The 13,465-nt window shown below is 40.3% G+C and overlaps 1 protein-coding gene across 2 annotated transcripts in view; it reads right to left on the reverse strand.

Annotated features, from left to right (window-relative positions):
• OCA2 (OCA2 melanosomal transmembrane protein) overlaps positions 1-13,465 on the reverse strand; it is a 256,559-nt gene that overhangs the window by 12,660 nt on the left and 230,434 nt on the right. For both annotated transcript variants that reach the window (XM_043894730.1, XM_043894728.1), the window contains exon 22: positions 4,421-4,514. In XM_043894730.1, coding sequence (XP_043750665.1) covers positions 4,421-4,514 — 94 coding nt within the window. The remainder of the gene's footprint in view (positions 1-4,420; positions 4,515-13,465) is intronic.

A 13,465-nucleotide genomic window follows, 5' to 3' on the forward strand; every position in this document is an offset into this window, starting at 1 on the left:
ACATTATCTTCAATAGCAAAAATTTGAAAACATTTCCTCTAAAATCAGGACCAAGACATGGGTGCCCTCTCTCAACACTACTATTCAAAATAATTCTGGAGGTCCTAGCCACAGCAGTTAGAGAAGAAAAGGAAATGAAAGGAATCCAGATTGGAAAAGGAGTAAAACTTTCACTGTTTGCAGATGACATGATCCTCTACATAGAAAGCCCTAAAGAAGCCACCAGAAAATTACTAGAGCTAAGCAATGAATATAGTAAAGTCACAGGATATAAAATTAACACAGAGAAATTCCTTGCATTCCTATATGCTAACAATGAAAGATCAGAAAAAGAAAGTTAAGTAAACAATCCTATCCACCATTGCAATGAAAAGAATAAAATATTTAGGAATAAATTTACCTAAAGACACAAAAGACCTGTATATAGAAAATTACAAAACATTGATGATAGAAACCAAAGATTACACAAATAGGTGGAGAAATATACCATATTCTTGGGTTGGAAAAGTCAATATAGTGAAAGAGTATACTACTCAAAGCAATCTATGAATTCAATGCAATCCCTATCAAACTACCAACAGTATTTTTCACAGAACTAGAACAAATAATTCCACAATTTGTATGGAAACACAAAAGGCCCAAATAGCCAAAGCAATCTTGATAAAGAAGAATTGAACTGGAGGAATCAGTCTTCCCGACTTTAGATTACGCTACAAAGCTACAGTCATCAAAATACTATGGTACTGGCAAAAGACAAAGATATAGATCAGTTGAACAAAATAGAAAGTCTGAAGATAAATCCACACACCTATGTACACCTTACCTTTGACAAAGGAGGCAAAAAATATACAATGGTAAAAAGACAGTCTCTTCAACAAGTGGTGCTGGGAAAAGTGGTCAATTACATGTAAAAGAATGAAACTAGAACACTTTCTAACACCATACACAAAAATAAACTCAAAATGGATAAAGACCTAAATGTAAGACCAGAAACTGTAAAATTCTTTGAAGAAAACATAGGCAGAACACTCTCTGACCAAAATCACAGCAAGATCCTGTATGACCCACCTCTCAGCATAATGGAAATAAAAACAAAATTAAACAAATGGGACCTAATTAAACTTAAAAGCTTTTGCACAATGAAGGAAACTATAAGCAAGGTGAAAAGGCAACCTTCAGAATAGGAGAAAACAAAGCAAACAAAACAACTGACAAGGAATTAATCTCCAAAATATACAAGCAGCTCATGCAACCCAATACCAGAAAACAAACAACCCAATCAAAAAGTAGGCAAAAGACCTAAACAGACATTTCTCCAAAGATGATATATAGATGATTAACAAACACATGAAAAGATGCTCAACATCACTTATTATCAGAGAAATGTAAATCAAAACCACCAGGAGGTATCATCTCACAATAGCCAGAAACAGCCATCATTGAAAAGTCTACAAACAATAAATGGAGAGAGTGTGGAGAAAAGGGAACTCTCTTGCACTGTTTGTTGGAAGGCAAACTGGTACAGCCACTATGAAGAAAAGTGTGGAGATTCCTTAAAAAACTGGGACTACAACTGTCATATGAACCAGCAATCCCACTGTTCAGCATAAACATTGAGGAAACCAGAATTGAAACAGGCACGTACCACAGTGTTAATCACAGCACTATTTACAATAGCTAGGACATGGAAGCAACCTAGATGTCCATCAGAAGATGAATGGATAAAGAAATTGTGACACATATACACAACAGAATACTACTCAGCTACAAAAGGAATGCATTTGAGTCAGTTCTAATGAGGTGGCTGAACCTACAGCCTATTATACAGAGTGAAGTAAGTGAGAAAGACAACTGATGTATATTAATGTGTATATATGGAATCTAGAAAGATGGTATTGATGATCCTCTGTACAGAAGGAGACACAGCAGACATAAAGAACAGACTTCTGGACCCAGTAGGAGAAAGAGAGGGTTAGAATAGCATTGAAACATGTACATTACCATATGTAGAATGGATGACCACTGTAAGTTGGATGCATGAAGCAGGGTATCCAGGACCAGTGCTCTGTGACAACCTGGAGGGATGGGGTGGGGAGGGAAGTGGGAAGGGGGTTCAGGATGGGGTGGACGCATGTATGCCTATGGCTGATTCATGTTGATCTATGCCAAAAGCTATTACAATATTGTAATTATCCTCCAATTAAAATATATAAATGTTTTTTAAAAGAAAATACATACACATTCAGCAAAAAAATAAAATCTACAACAATAAATGCTGGAGATGGTGTGGAGGAAAGGGAACCCTCTTGCACTGTTGGTGGGAATATAAATTGATCAGCCACTATGGAAGACAGTATGGAGATTCCTTAACAAACTAGGAAGAAAATGACCACATGACCCAACAATCCTACTACTGGGCATATACCCAGAGAAAATGAGAATTGAAAAAGCAACATGTACCTCAACGTTCATTGCAGCACTATTTAAAATAGCTGGGACATCGAAGCAACCTATATGTTCATCGACAAATGAATGATTAAAGAAGCTATGGTACATATATAAAATATTACTGGAATATTACTTAGTCATAAAAAGGAAAGCATTTGAGTCAGTTCGAGGTGGATGAACCTAGAGCCTATTGTACAGAGTGAAGTAAGTCAGAAATAGAAAACAAATATTGTATATTAACACATACATATGGAATCTAGAAAGATGGTACTGATGAACCTATCTGCAGATCAGCAGTGGAGACAAAGACATAGAGAACAGACTTGTGGGCACAGGAAAGGAGGGAAGGAGAGGGTGGGACGAATGGAGAGAGTAGCATGGAACCATATACAATACCATATGTAAAATAGATAGCCAGTAGGAATTTGCTATATGACACAGGGAACTCAAACATGAGCTCTGTGACAATTTAGAGGGGTGGGATGGGGTGGGAGGTGGAAGGGAGGTTCACAAGGGAGGGGACGTATGTACTCTTTGGTTGATGCATGTTGATGTATGGCAGAAACCAACACAATTTTGTAAAGCAATTATCCTTCAATTAAAAATATATAAACTGTAAAAAGAGTCTCAATCAATAAATGTTTAATCATATTTTAGGTTATTAGCCATATAAATGGTCTATGTTAACTTCTTTCCTTGATAATCCCCTCTCTTCTAGTCATTCTACATGTTCTGGGTGAATAAGAATCAGTCCAGGAAGCTTCTCATTCTTTGAGAACCAGCTCAAAACTTCCCTCTCTGGAGAGCCATTCCTGACTTTCCTCCAGCCTCTGTGTGCCCCTCGAGCACTCTGTGTACTTGGCCATAAGAGGATCCACTTATACTGCAATCTTAACTTACGTGACTGTCTCCCCACTCAGGAAGACAATGTCAGCATATAATAGTAGAAGATGCTCATTAAGGTTTAATGAACAAAATTCTGCACAGCGGACATATTTCCTGGTGTCTCTGGATTCTGTTTCTATCACTGATACTAAATGTAGTTGTCAATGCAGTTGTTGCTTTTCCTGATCTCAGATGGGGGCCATTTTAACAAATCTAAACTCAGAATTTGAGGCCTCGGTTGCTGAATTAAGTGAACTAGCTGTCTCCAGAAATCATAGCAACTTCACTGAATGACATTAGTCGCCCTCTGCAAACTAGAAGATACACTAAAAACAAAGCTGTTGATTAAGACTTAGAGACCAATCAAAGAACAAAGAAAGCTAGATTACCTAAGCATACCTGGAAGCAAAAACAAAAATTTTAAAGGTATCTATTGTGTTTATCTAAGATTTTTCACAATCCTCTTGTGTTTCCAAAGGTGATTAGGTTTCCTTCCAAATACAATCACATCCAAACCCCTGTGTTTACTCACCAGAGGTTAGTCTCTCCTGACACTTTTTCTAATTGACTTTTTAATGCCTCCAAAAGACAAAACACTCCTCTGGCCCAAAAAGCTTTTAAAAATTTTTCTTCTTATTCTTACATTAGAGTCTCTACTTAGCTCACACATTCATCACTTTACCTACCATCACCCACAACACACACTCCTTAAAAAAGGGAATAAGAAGTTGCCACTGAGGATGGTTTCTGATTCAAAATCTGCTTCTAAACCTAAGCCACTAAGCCACATTGGCATGCAGTGTGGGAAGACATTAACTTTGAGACGTCAGTAATGACCATCCTCAGGCCACAGGCTTAGAATGTCAGGGGCAGTTCTGCAGAGAATGGGAAGTAACATACTTTGCAGAGGAACTGGGCAGGGCTAGAACTCTCCAGTCAATGGTGAAGATGGGTTTCCACTTAGGAAATCACAAACTATTCTTACTTTACTGATTCTTACTTTATTTTCAACTTGGCATTCATTAATCATCACTTCAGGCTCACCATAGTGTCTGGGGGCCCTCCCTCAAATCCAGTACCCCCTTACCTCCCAGACAGGCACCAAGGGCCAGCGCATACATGAGTGGTGGGGCAGGAAGGCTGACATCAGGGTCTCTGCTCAGGTTTAGGAGCACGGGAATCTGTGGAGGAAAAGGACACTGACATCATGTCCATGAAAGCCCAAAGGAGTTACCCATTCTGTGACCAACTTGCAAAATCCAAAGCACTTTTTTAGCACTCAAACTGAACAGAGCACAGGACATTCAAAAGGAAACATAAGTGAACTTTAGAATAAAAAAACCTTGAGTTTGAGCCTATGAGTAAGTCTTTGTTTCCAGCCACATGACCAACTGGTCCTCCTTCTTCTCAGTTGCCTCAAGCAACTGTGGATCTTACATGGGGTGAAGTTGCATAGAATCTCACACAGTGCTGGGGACTAAAACCATCTAACCAGTATATATTATCCCTGCAGTGGACCACCTCCTACATTAACTCTATGCATACATCATCTTATTTAATTCTCAAGCATCCTCCAGGTGTGTTTGCTATTCCCTCAATCAATAGATAGGGACATCAAGACTTGGAGAGATGCAGATCTCTTAAACGGCCAAGCTAGACTTGATTTCTGGTTCCAAATGGCATGCAGGTAAACCTTTCTCTGAGGAATTTGTGTTCCATAAACATGCCCCCTTTTGACTCATGCTGATAATGAAGCCCAGAAGAACACAAAATCTCTGGGCCTGTTTCCAGTATGCTCAGGAGATATTGTTCCATGTTATCACTGGTAGGTACCTCAGCCCATCAGAGGTTAAAGAGGGACCCCTGGACCTTCTGCCTTGGGACATTTGCCTTGTATGGACGTCTGTAAAGAGCATGAGGAGGAGGGCTCCAACAGTAACACATCTGGAAAGGACTACCCAAAATCACAGACAACAAAAAACCATGTGCATGCATGCAAGCTCACTTCAGTCATGTTTGTGCAATGCTATGGACTGTAGCCTGCCAGACTGCTCTGTCCATGGGACTATCTAGGCAAGAATATTGAAGTGGGTTGCTGTTTCCTTCTCCAGGGGATCTTCCTGAGCCAAGGATTGAACCCCCGTCTCTGGTTTGGCAGGTGGATTGTTTACCAATAAACCACCTGTGAATTCCTCCTATCAAAAATTACTTTAAATGTAAATGGATTAAATTCTCCAATCAAAAAGCACAGAGTGACTGAAGGAATTGAAAAAAAAAAAAAACCAACTATATGCTACACAGGACATACATTGACTCAAAGTAGCGTGATGGGAAAAGATACCCATGCAAGTAGAAAGAGCAGAAGTAGCTTTTTCATATCACACAAAATATACTTTAAGTCAAAAATGGTTAGAAGACAAAAAAAGTCATTATATAAGGGGGTCCATTCATCCATAGATTATTACAACTGTGAATATATGTGCACCCTACAACAGAGTACATAATTATATAAAGCAAATATTAAGAGATCAATGTATTTCAATACCTTATTTTAATCAATAAACAGATCATCCACACAGAAAATCAATGAGGAACTATGGATCTGAACACTTTTTAAAAAATGGACCTAACAGTCATATGGGCTTCCCTGGTAGCTCAGCTGGCAAAGAATACACCTGCAATGCAGGAGACCTCGGTTCAATTCCTGGGTCAGGAAGAACCACTGGAGAAGGGATAGGCTACCCACTCCAGTATTCTTGGGCTCTCCTGGTGGCTCAGCTGGTAAAAAATCCACCTGCAATGAGGGAGACCTGGGTTCAGTCCCTGGGTTGGGAAAGTCCCCTGGAGAATGGAACATCTACCCACTCCAGTATTCTTGCCTGGAGAATTCCATGGACTGTATAGTCCATGGAGTCACAGAGGGTTGGACACGACTGAGTGATTTTCACTTTCACATTTAACAGTCACATATAGAACATTCCATCCAATAGCAGCAAAATGCACATTCTTCTCAAGCACACTCTGAGCATTCTCCAGGATAGATCATTTGTTAAGCCACAAAACAAGTCTTAAGAAATTTAAGAAAAGTGAAATCATATCAGTTCTCTTTTCCAATTATAATGGTGTGAAACTAGATATCAATAACAAGAAAAAAACTGAAAAACTCAAAAAAAAAAAAAAGAAATGAATGTTGGAAATGAAGCTACATGCCCCTTAAGCATCAGTGGGTCAAAGAAGATCAAATTTTTAAATTTTGAAAATCTAAATTTTGGAAATTTTTGGAAATTTTGGAAATTTTAAAAATCTAGACAAAAATGGAAACACAGAACATGAAAAGTTGTGAGATACAGCAAAAAAGTGGTTCTAAGAGGGAAGTTTATAACAAATGATGACATTAAGAAAAAAGGTGGACTTGGTGCTCAGTAGTAAAGAATCTTCCTGTCACTGTGGGAGACACAGGAGACATAGGTTCGATACCTGGGTCAGGAAGATACCCCAGAGAAGGAAATGACAACCCACTCACGTATCCTTGCTTGGAAAATTTCATGAACAGAGGATTCTGACAGGCTACAGCCCTTGGGGTTGCAAAGAGTTGGACATGACTGAGCACACACACATACACACACACACGCACTCACTCCCTTGTGGTCCGGTGGTTAAGAATACACCTGCCAATGCAGGGGATATAAATTTCATCCCTGCTCTGGGAAAATTCTACATGCCATGGGAATTCTAAGCCCGTGAGCCAAAACTACAGAGCCTGTACAAGTCCATGAAATTCTCCAGTCCAGAATGCTGGAGCACGTAGCCTTTCCCTTCTCCAGGGGATCTTCCCAACCCAGGGACTGAACCTAGGTCTCCCACATTGCAGGTGGATTCTTTTCCAGCTGAGCCACAAGGGAAACCCAAGAATAATGAAGTGGATAACCTATCCCTTCTCCAGCAGATCTTCCCAACCCAGGAATCGAACTAAGGTCTCTTGCATTGCAGGAGGATTCTTTAACAACTGAGTTATTAGGGAGCACTTTTCTATGTATGAGAAGACGCAAGAGTCTGCACTTACTGAAACCATTTTGTTAATATCCATGTCACCTATCTGGGGCCAGTATCCTGTGTTTTCACTTCCTGAGTTTCCTCTTCCTGAGTTTCCTCATGGCTCACCGTGAGGGGTGGCTACAGTCTGATGGCTGCTAAATGACAGATATTCTTTTCTTTCCTGAGCTTCCTCAGAGCTCACTGGCTCATGCTGATGACTATGACATCCTTGTTTACTGATATGGAAGGAAATATTTCATATCTCAAAATATTTCATTTCAGGAAATGTTCAATTTCTTATGCATAAATTACCACTTTTTAACTCAATATCCTGCACAGGAATAGTAATATTTTAAAATTTAAAATCATCTGAGATTTCTTCTTATTTAAGCAAATGAGGCTGAAAAGATAGGTTTAAGTTGAGAAAGACTGTCAGGGAATTCTCAGTCATTAGCAGTGTATTTTAGTTTTCCCATAAAGTCTCTAAGGCAGTTCTCTGGGAAGCCTAAAATAACTGCTCACAAAAACAAATCTGGGCTCACGTGTAGCTCCCACAACTCCCTGACAACTGTAGGTAAGAGAAGAGGAGAGGAGAGGTGGGCATATATCAAAGGGATTTTCTTCTATGGAAATATTTGTTAAAATATTGAAATATTTCCACACCAGTTGATCAAGAGTCATCATCTGAGACCCTGCCCCTCAACCAAGACATTGGCTGGCATTTTTAGTCATTGGAAATGGTGACAGTATCTGCCACTTTTCTAACCCTGTTAAATAAAATTTCCACATTTTTTAAGTCTCATGAACATGCATGCTGTTGACCCGGAGAATGACCCTGTCTAAAGCTATATTCTTACAGCAGAATAAGGTTTAACTGAAACACAGGCAGTTCTGCAAGCCTGACAGCAGAAGGTCCAGTCACTGCTCCTGTGTTTTCTCTTCATGTATGATGGCCATAAGTGAGCAAACCTATCTCTACCCTTGGATTGATCTGATATTTCTATAATATGTTCTTGGGTCTCCTTGTTCAGTCCTCCAGGAAAATAGCAGAACTGAGAATGTGGAGATTTCACCAAAATAAAAATGCACATAGCAGCCAGACCTTGATCATGCCACTCTTCAAGACTGGTGCAGTAAGAACTAGGTACTTTAAGGGATGTTTGGTTGGATCTGGCCCCAGAAATAGCTCAAGAAACCATAATTTATAGAGTAGAAGATGCGCTACCCTTCTAGGAATGTCCAAACTCTGTAGGTCCATGTAAGACAGGCCAGACCACAAAGATTCCCTAATGCAAAGCACGAGGCATTGGAGTTATTTCTACTCCAGCCAGAGGTGCAGAGGGACACAGATGACTGCTGATATCTCATACAAAATCCAAGTCCCCCTTTCTTCAACACACCCCAAGGTCAGAGGACCTCTCAACTGTGCAGCGTGAAGATGCTCCTAGTTGGAAGAAGGGATGTGTAGTGGGCAGGAGTCATCCTCTCAGGCAGGAAACCTAAATCACCTCCCCAGGACACATTTATTTCATTGCATCTGTCAGAGGCAAGAACCAGTGGGAGATATCTATATACACACAGATTTTTTTTTAATAAAGACAACTGGGGGGCTGAAATTGAGGAAATCCCATATCCACAAGGTGTGCAGCAAGGAAGGAAAGGTGATGAATACCTATAGTCCACAGGGTGGTAGTCGGGAAGTAATATCCAAGGGAAGCAGAGCATCTGAAACTGACTGAGCAGGACCCTGTGGAGCTCCAGGGCACAAAAACCCTTCTCTGTCCCATTCCCTGAGTCCCAAAGTGCAGGCTCAAACTGTTGCTAATCAGGGAGGGGAGGGGAAATAGAGATAATGGGGGAGCATTCAAGAAATAATAGTGCAGCCTTGGGGCAGGGTTCTGGTTCCCCCTCAAGGGATACATCTAACAATATTTCTTACTTCTTCTGCCAAAATAAAACTCCCACCAAGTGGAAGGAAGATGTTAACTACTTGATGTAGCATTCTTCATTCCAAAAGTTGGTTTGCCCATTATCACTGATGCCAGAAGATCTCTTAATTGAAGGAATGCAGGTCCTGCATGCACCATGATCAGAAATAACATCCCTTGATTATAAAACTCCTCCCATACACCCCCCACCCCGGATTGGGACACAGAGTTTTCAGGGCATTAGCCTGCTGTTGCCCTCTTTGCTTGACAAAGCAATAAAGACATTTTTTTCTGTAATACTTCACCCAAAACTCTGTCTCTGAGATTTAATTTGGTATTGGGGTACAGAGGCCAGATTCAGCTTTGCATCTGCCAAACTTGGCAGTGTCTCCAACACTAACTCATTCATAACATCCGCCTATCCCCGAGGCCTTCTCAGGGCACACCAGCGTCTCCCAGTGCCGACACATTACACCAGCCTCTGGTGTCTGTGGCCCACCGTGACAGTGGCTACCACAAAGAAGAATCCAGAGAAGAAACAACTTCCTTCTGGGGGAACATAGAGAGCTATATATTGGTAAGACCAGCTCTTAGGACAAGGAAGAAGAGAATTGAGGGGAATAGATATTACCAGCAACAAAGAATATTGCAGGCAGAGTCACAGTGAGTGAAGTGAAGTCACTCAGTTGTGTCTGACTCTTTGCGACCCTATGGACTGCAGCCTCCCCGGCTCCTCTGTCCATAGGATTTTCCAGGCAAGAGTACTGGAGTGGGTTGCCATTTCCTTCTCCAGGGATCTTCCCGACTCAGGGGTTGAACCCGGGTCTCCCACGTTGCAGGCGGACCCTTTACCCTCTAAGCCGCCAGGGAAGCTGCCCAACTAGAGATGGGGTTATGGCTCAGGTGGCAAGGAGGCCTGGCAGAGAGATGGTATGGCAATTTTATCTGTGACTCTCAGAAACAGAGTGAGCATTGAGATGCCCAGTTCCCTCAGTGAAATAACACAGTTGCTGGAGGATGTAAGCCAAGGGAGATGTAAAGAAAGAGTTACTATGGAAAAATTAACCTATTGCAAATTATTTACTTATTTAGTCATAAAACATTTACTAAATATCTTCTTTGTACCAGACACAATGCTAGTAAATAAGACAATGCAGCTGCAGACATGCCTTAACAGTTTGATGACTACTTTAGCAGAGTTATGTGTAAACCATTATGGGACCCAAGGACAAGCAAGGCCCTGCACTGGAAATACAGAAAGCATTGTAGAGAAAGCGTTTAAGTAGGTATTGAAGGAGGCTCTGAGGAACTTTTATATTTAGGGAACTCTGTTTCATGAGCTCTGGGTCCCCAAAGCAGACGGCAAACCTCATTTCCCCCATCCACTTTGTAGATAAATAGACATGTGATATATCCTCCTCCAATCAGACACTTTTACTTGAGAGGTAGGCTTGGAGAATTTGATAAATGTAACAAGGTGTGCTCAAGGCAGAGTGACAAAGGTCCAGATACTCAGCATCCAACAATGAAAGGAAGTCCAGGCAAAGCAGCAGAACTTGGGGGCCTCATGCGGCAAACCCCTACTCATGGTGTCCTTCAGAAAATCCATGAACTGTACACTATTCTTATATATACTCCTATTTCTCTTAAACTAACTAAAATGTGTTCTATTTGTCAACTGAAAAAAATCACAAAACCTGAAAGTTGAGAGTTATGTTTGAAAACTGGAATATTTCTTGCCATATCAGTAAACAAATGATGTCCCAGTCACCAGTCATCAGCAATCACAGCCACCATGGATGGTGAGCTGATGAGCCCTCAGGGAACTCAGGAAAGAAAAGAATACCCACCATCTATAAAGAGTAGCCTTCAGACTGCAGCCACTCCCTATGGTGAGCCCTAAGAAAACTTGGGGTCTTGTGAAGTCACAGGATACTAGCCCCAGATAGGTGAGGTGCACATCAAAGAATTTATTTCAGTGAACCGGCTCTTGTATCTTCCCATACATAGAAAAGTGCTAAATTCCTTAGCTTGAGATATGTGGTTTCCTTTCATTGACAATAAACTTTTGATGTTCAGACTACCTGGCCTTTGTTGTAAAACTTCTATATAACCTAGCTCCTCCCCTGGCTTCCTTGGAGCAATTCTCTCAGGGTTACTTGAGATGCGTCTCCCGGGCTTGGAGTCCTAAAGATTTTCACTGAATAAAACATAACTATCAACTTTTAGGCTGTGAATATTTTTTGTTTTTAGTCCACATGTTTTATTTAGTGTATATTCTTAGGATTTCAAGCCTAGGAGGCAGTATCTCAAGTAAACCTGTGAAAACTGCTCCAAAGAGGTCAGGAGGGGGAGCCAGGCTATATGAGTTTTACAACAAAGGACAGGTATCTGAATGTCATATATATATATAGTTAAGTAAAGAAAACCAGATATCTCAAGTTAAGGAATTTAACTCTTTTCCATATATAGGAAGATAAAAGAGTCTTGACTCACTGAAATCATTCTTTTGAAAGTATCCTCTGTTTCCACATCCTGAGTTGCCTCAGGGCTCATAGTCCACTGTGGAGGGCTATAATCACTTATGACTGTCCCTTGTTAATGTCTTTTGTTGACTAATATGGCAGACAATATTTTCTCTCTCATGTTGATTGCAACTGTTGATTGAAATGCAGATACAACTATGTGCATTACAAATAGAAAAATTCCCACTAAAAAGACTTAGGAATAAAATCAGCACCATCCATATCAGTTAGAGGATGAGATTTATCAACCTAAGAGAAATCAGAAAATAACAGGGGGAAAAGAATCAGAAAAGAAAAAGTACAATATATGCAAAACCATAATAAAATATTAGGAATGAACTCAAGTCTCTCCTTCAACACAATAAATTTAAACATGTTAAACTGATAAAGAGCAAAGGGACAAAGTAAGTAATTAAATTGCTAATCCTATTAGGGGACTGTAAGTAAAGAAAAAGTATGGAAGAGCCTTGTAAGTTAATGCATGCAAGAAAGCAGTTTTGCTCAATGACAAAACCATAAAACCAAGAAGGCTTGCTAATAAAACCATGCAACAGAAGCATGAGACATGCTCCCTCAAAAATAAAACAGTGGTGGCATGAGACCCACATCTTTCCCAGTGAGCTCAGTAAGTTAATGATACCAAGGACATGTTCCTTTGCACACACTAAATACAAAAATGGAAGGAAAAGTTTACATTATACTAAAACTTGAAATAGTTTACCATTTTTAGTGTATGTTATTGCCTTTTTGCTCTTTTCCACTGTGCCATGACAGTCCTGGCTGGACCATTCACATGAAAAGTCACTTCATTCATGTCTGACTCTTTGTGACACTATGGACTATAGCCTGCCAGGCTCCTCTGTCCGAGGGATTCTCCAGGCAAGAATACTGGAGTGGGTTGCCACTTCCTCCTCCAATGACTTGATCATGTAAGGACAAGAAAACACCCCTGCCCAACCTGGAAGAAGAGTTGGTGCTGAAAGCTTCAAGTCTACTCAAGAATGAGGGGAAAAGGTGATCTTTTCCCCTTCCCCATTTCTCCTTTGATCATAAATCTGCAGCCCACTAAGTTCTCAGGCACAGCATCCTCTTCCCCACCCACCCACTTGTAAGCCTCACAAGCATCCTTTTCTAATAAATCACTTCTTCTCTATCATTTTGCCTCTCACTAAATTCTTTCTGTGCTGAGATATAAAGAACCAAGATCCTCAAAGGCCCTGAAATACCACCTGTTCTCTTAACAAATAGAGATAGATGATATGCACGAATTTTAAAAATTTTAAAAATCCATTTGTTTCTTGTTTTTAAAAATACAACTGAAAAGAGATTTTTAAAATAATTTTTTTAAATGATCAAAAATAATAAGAAAAAGATAAACCAGGCAGAGGGCCAGAGCAGAGAGATGAGGAAAGACTCTACACAATGTGAAAGAAACGACCATTCAGAGGAGACATAGATAAGGAACCTCTAAAGCCTAATCCAATGGCATAGTACTCAGAGCAACTGTGCTGAATTGTCAGTTTAAATAGACAAATCCATAAATCGATCTGTTCTATCAGAATTTAGTGTTTACGGAAGGGACAAATGAATCTAAAGGAGCTCTAACAACAATTGGCATGCTTGTACATGTAGACGGTAAAACTC

This window comes from Cervus elaphus, chromosome 33 (genome assembly GCF_910594005.1).
Source record: "Cervus elaphus chromosome 33, mCerEla1.1, whole genome shotgun sequence".
NCBI classification, from domain to species: domain Eukaryota; kingdom Metazoa; phylum Chordata; class Mammalia; order Artiodactyla; family Cervidae; genus Cervus; species Cervus elaphus.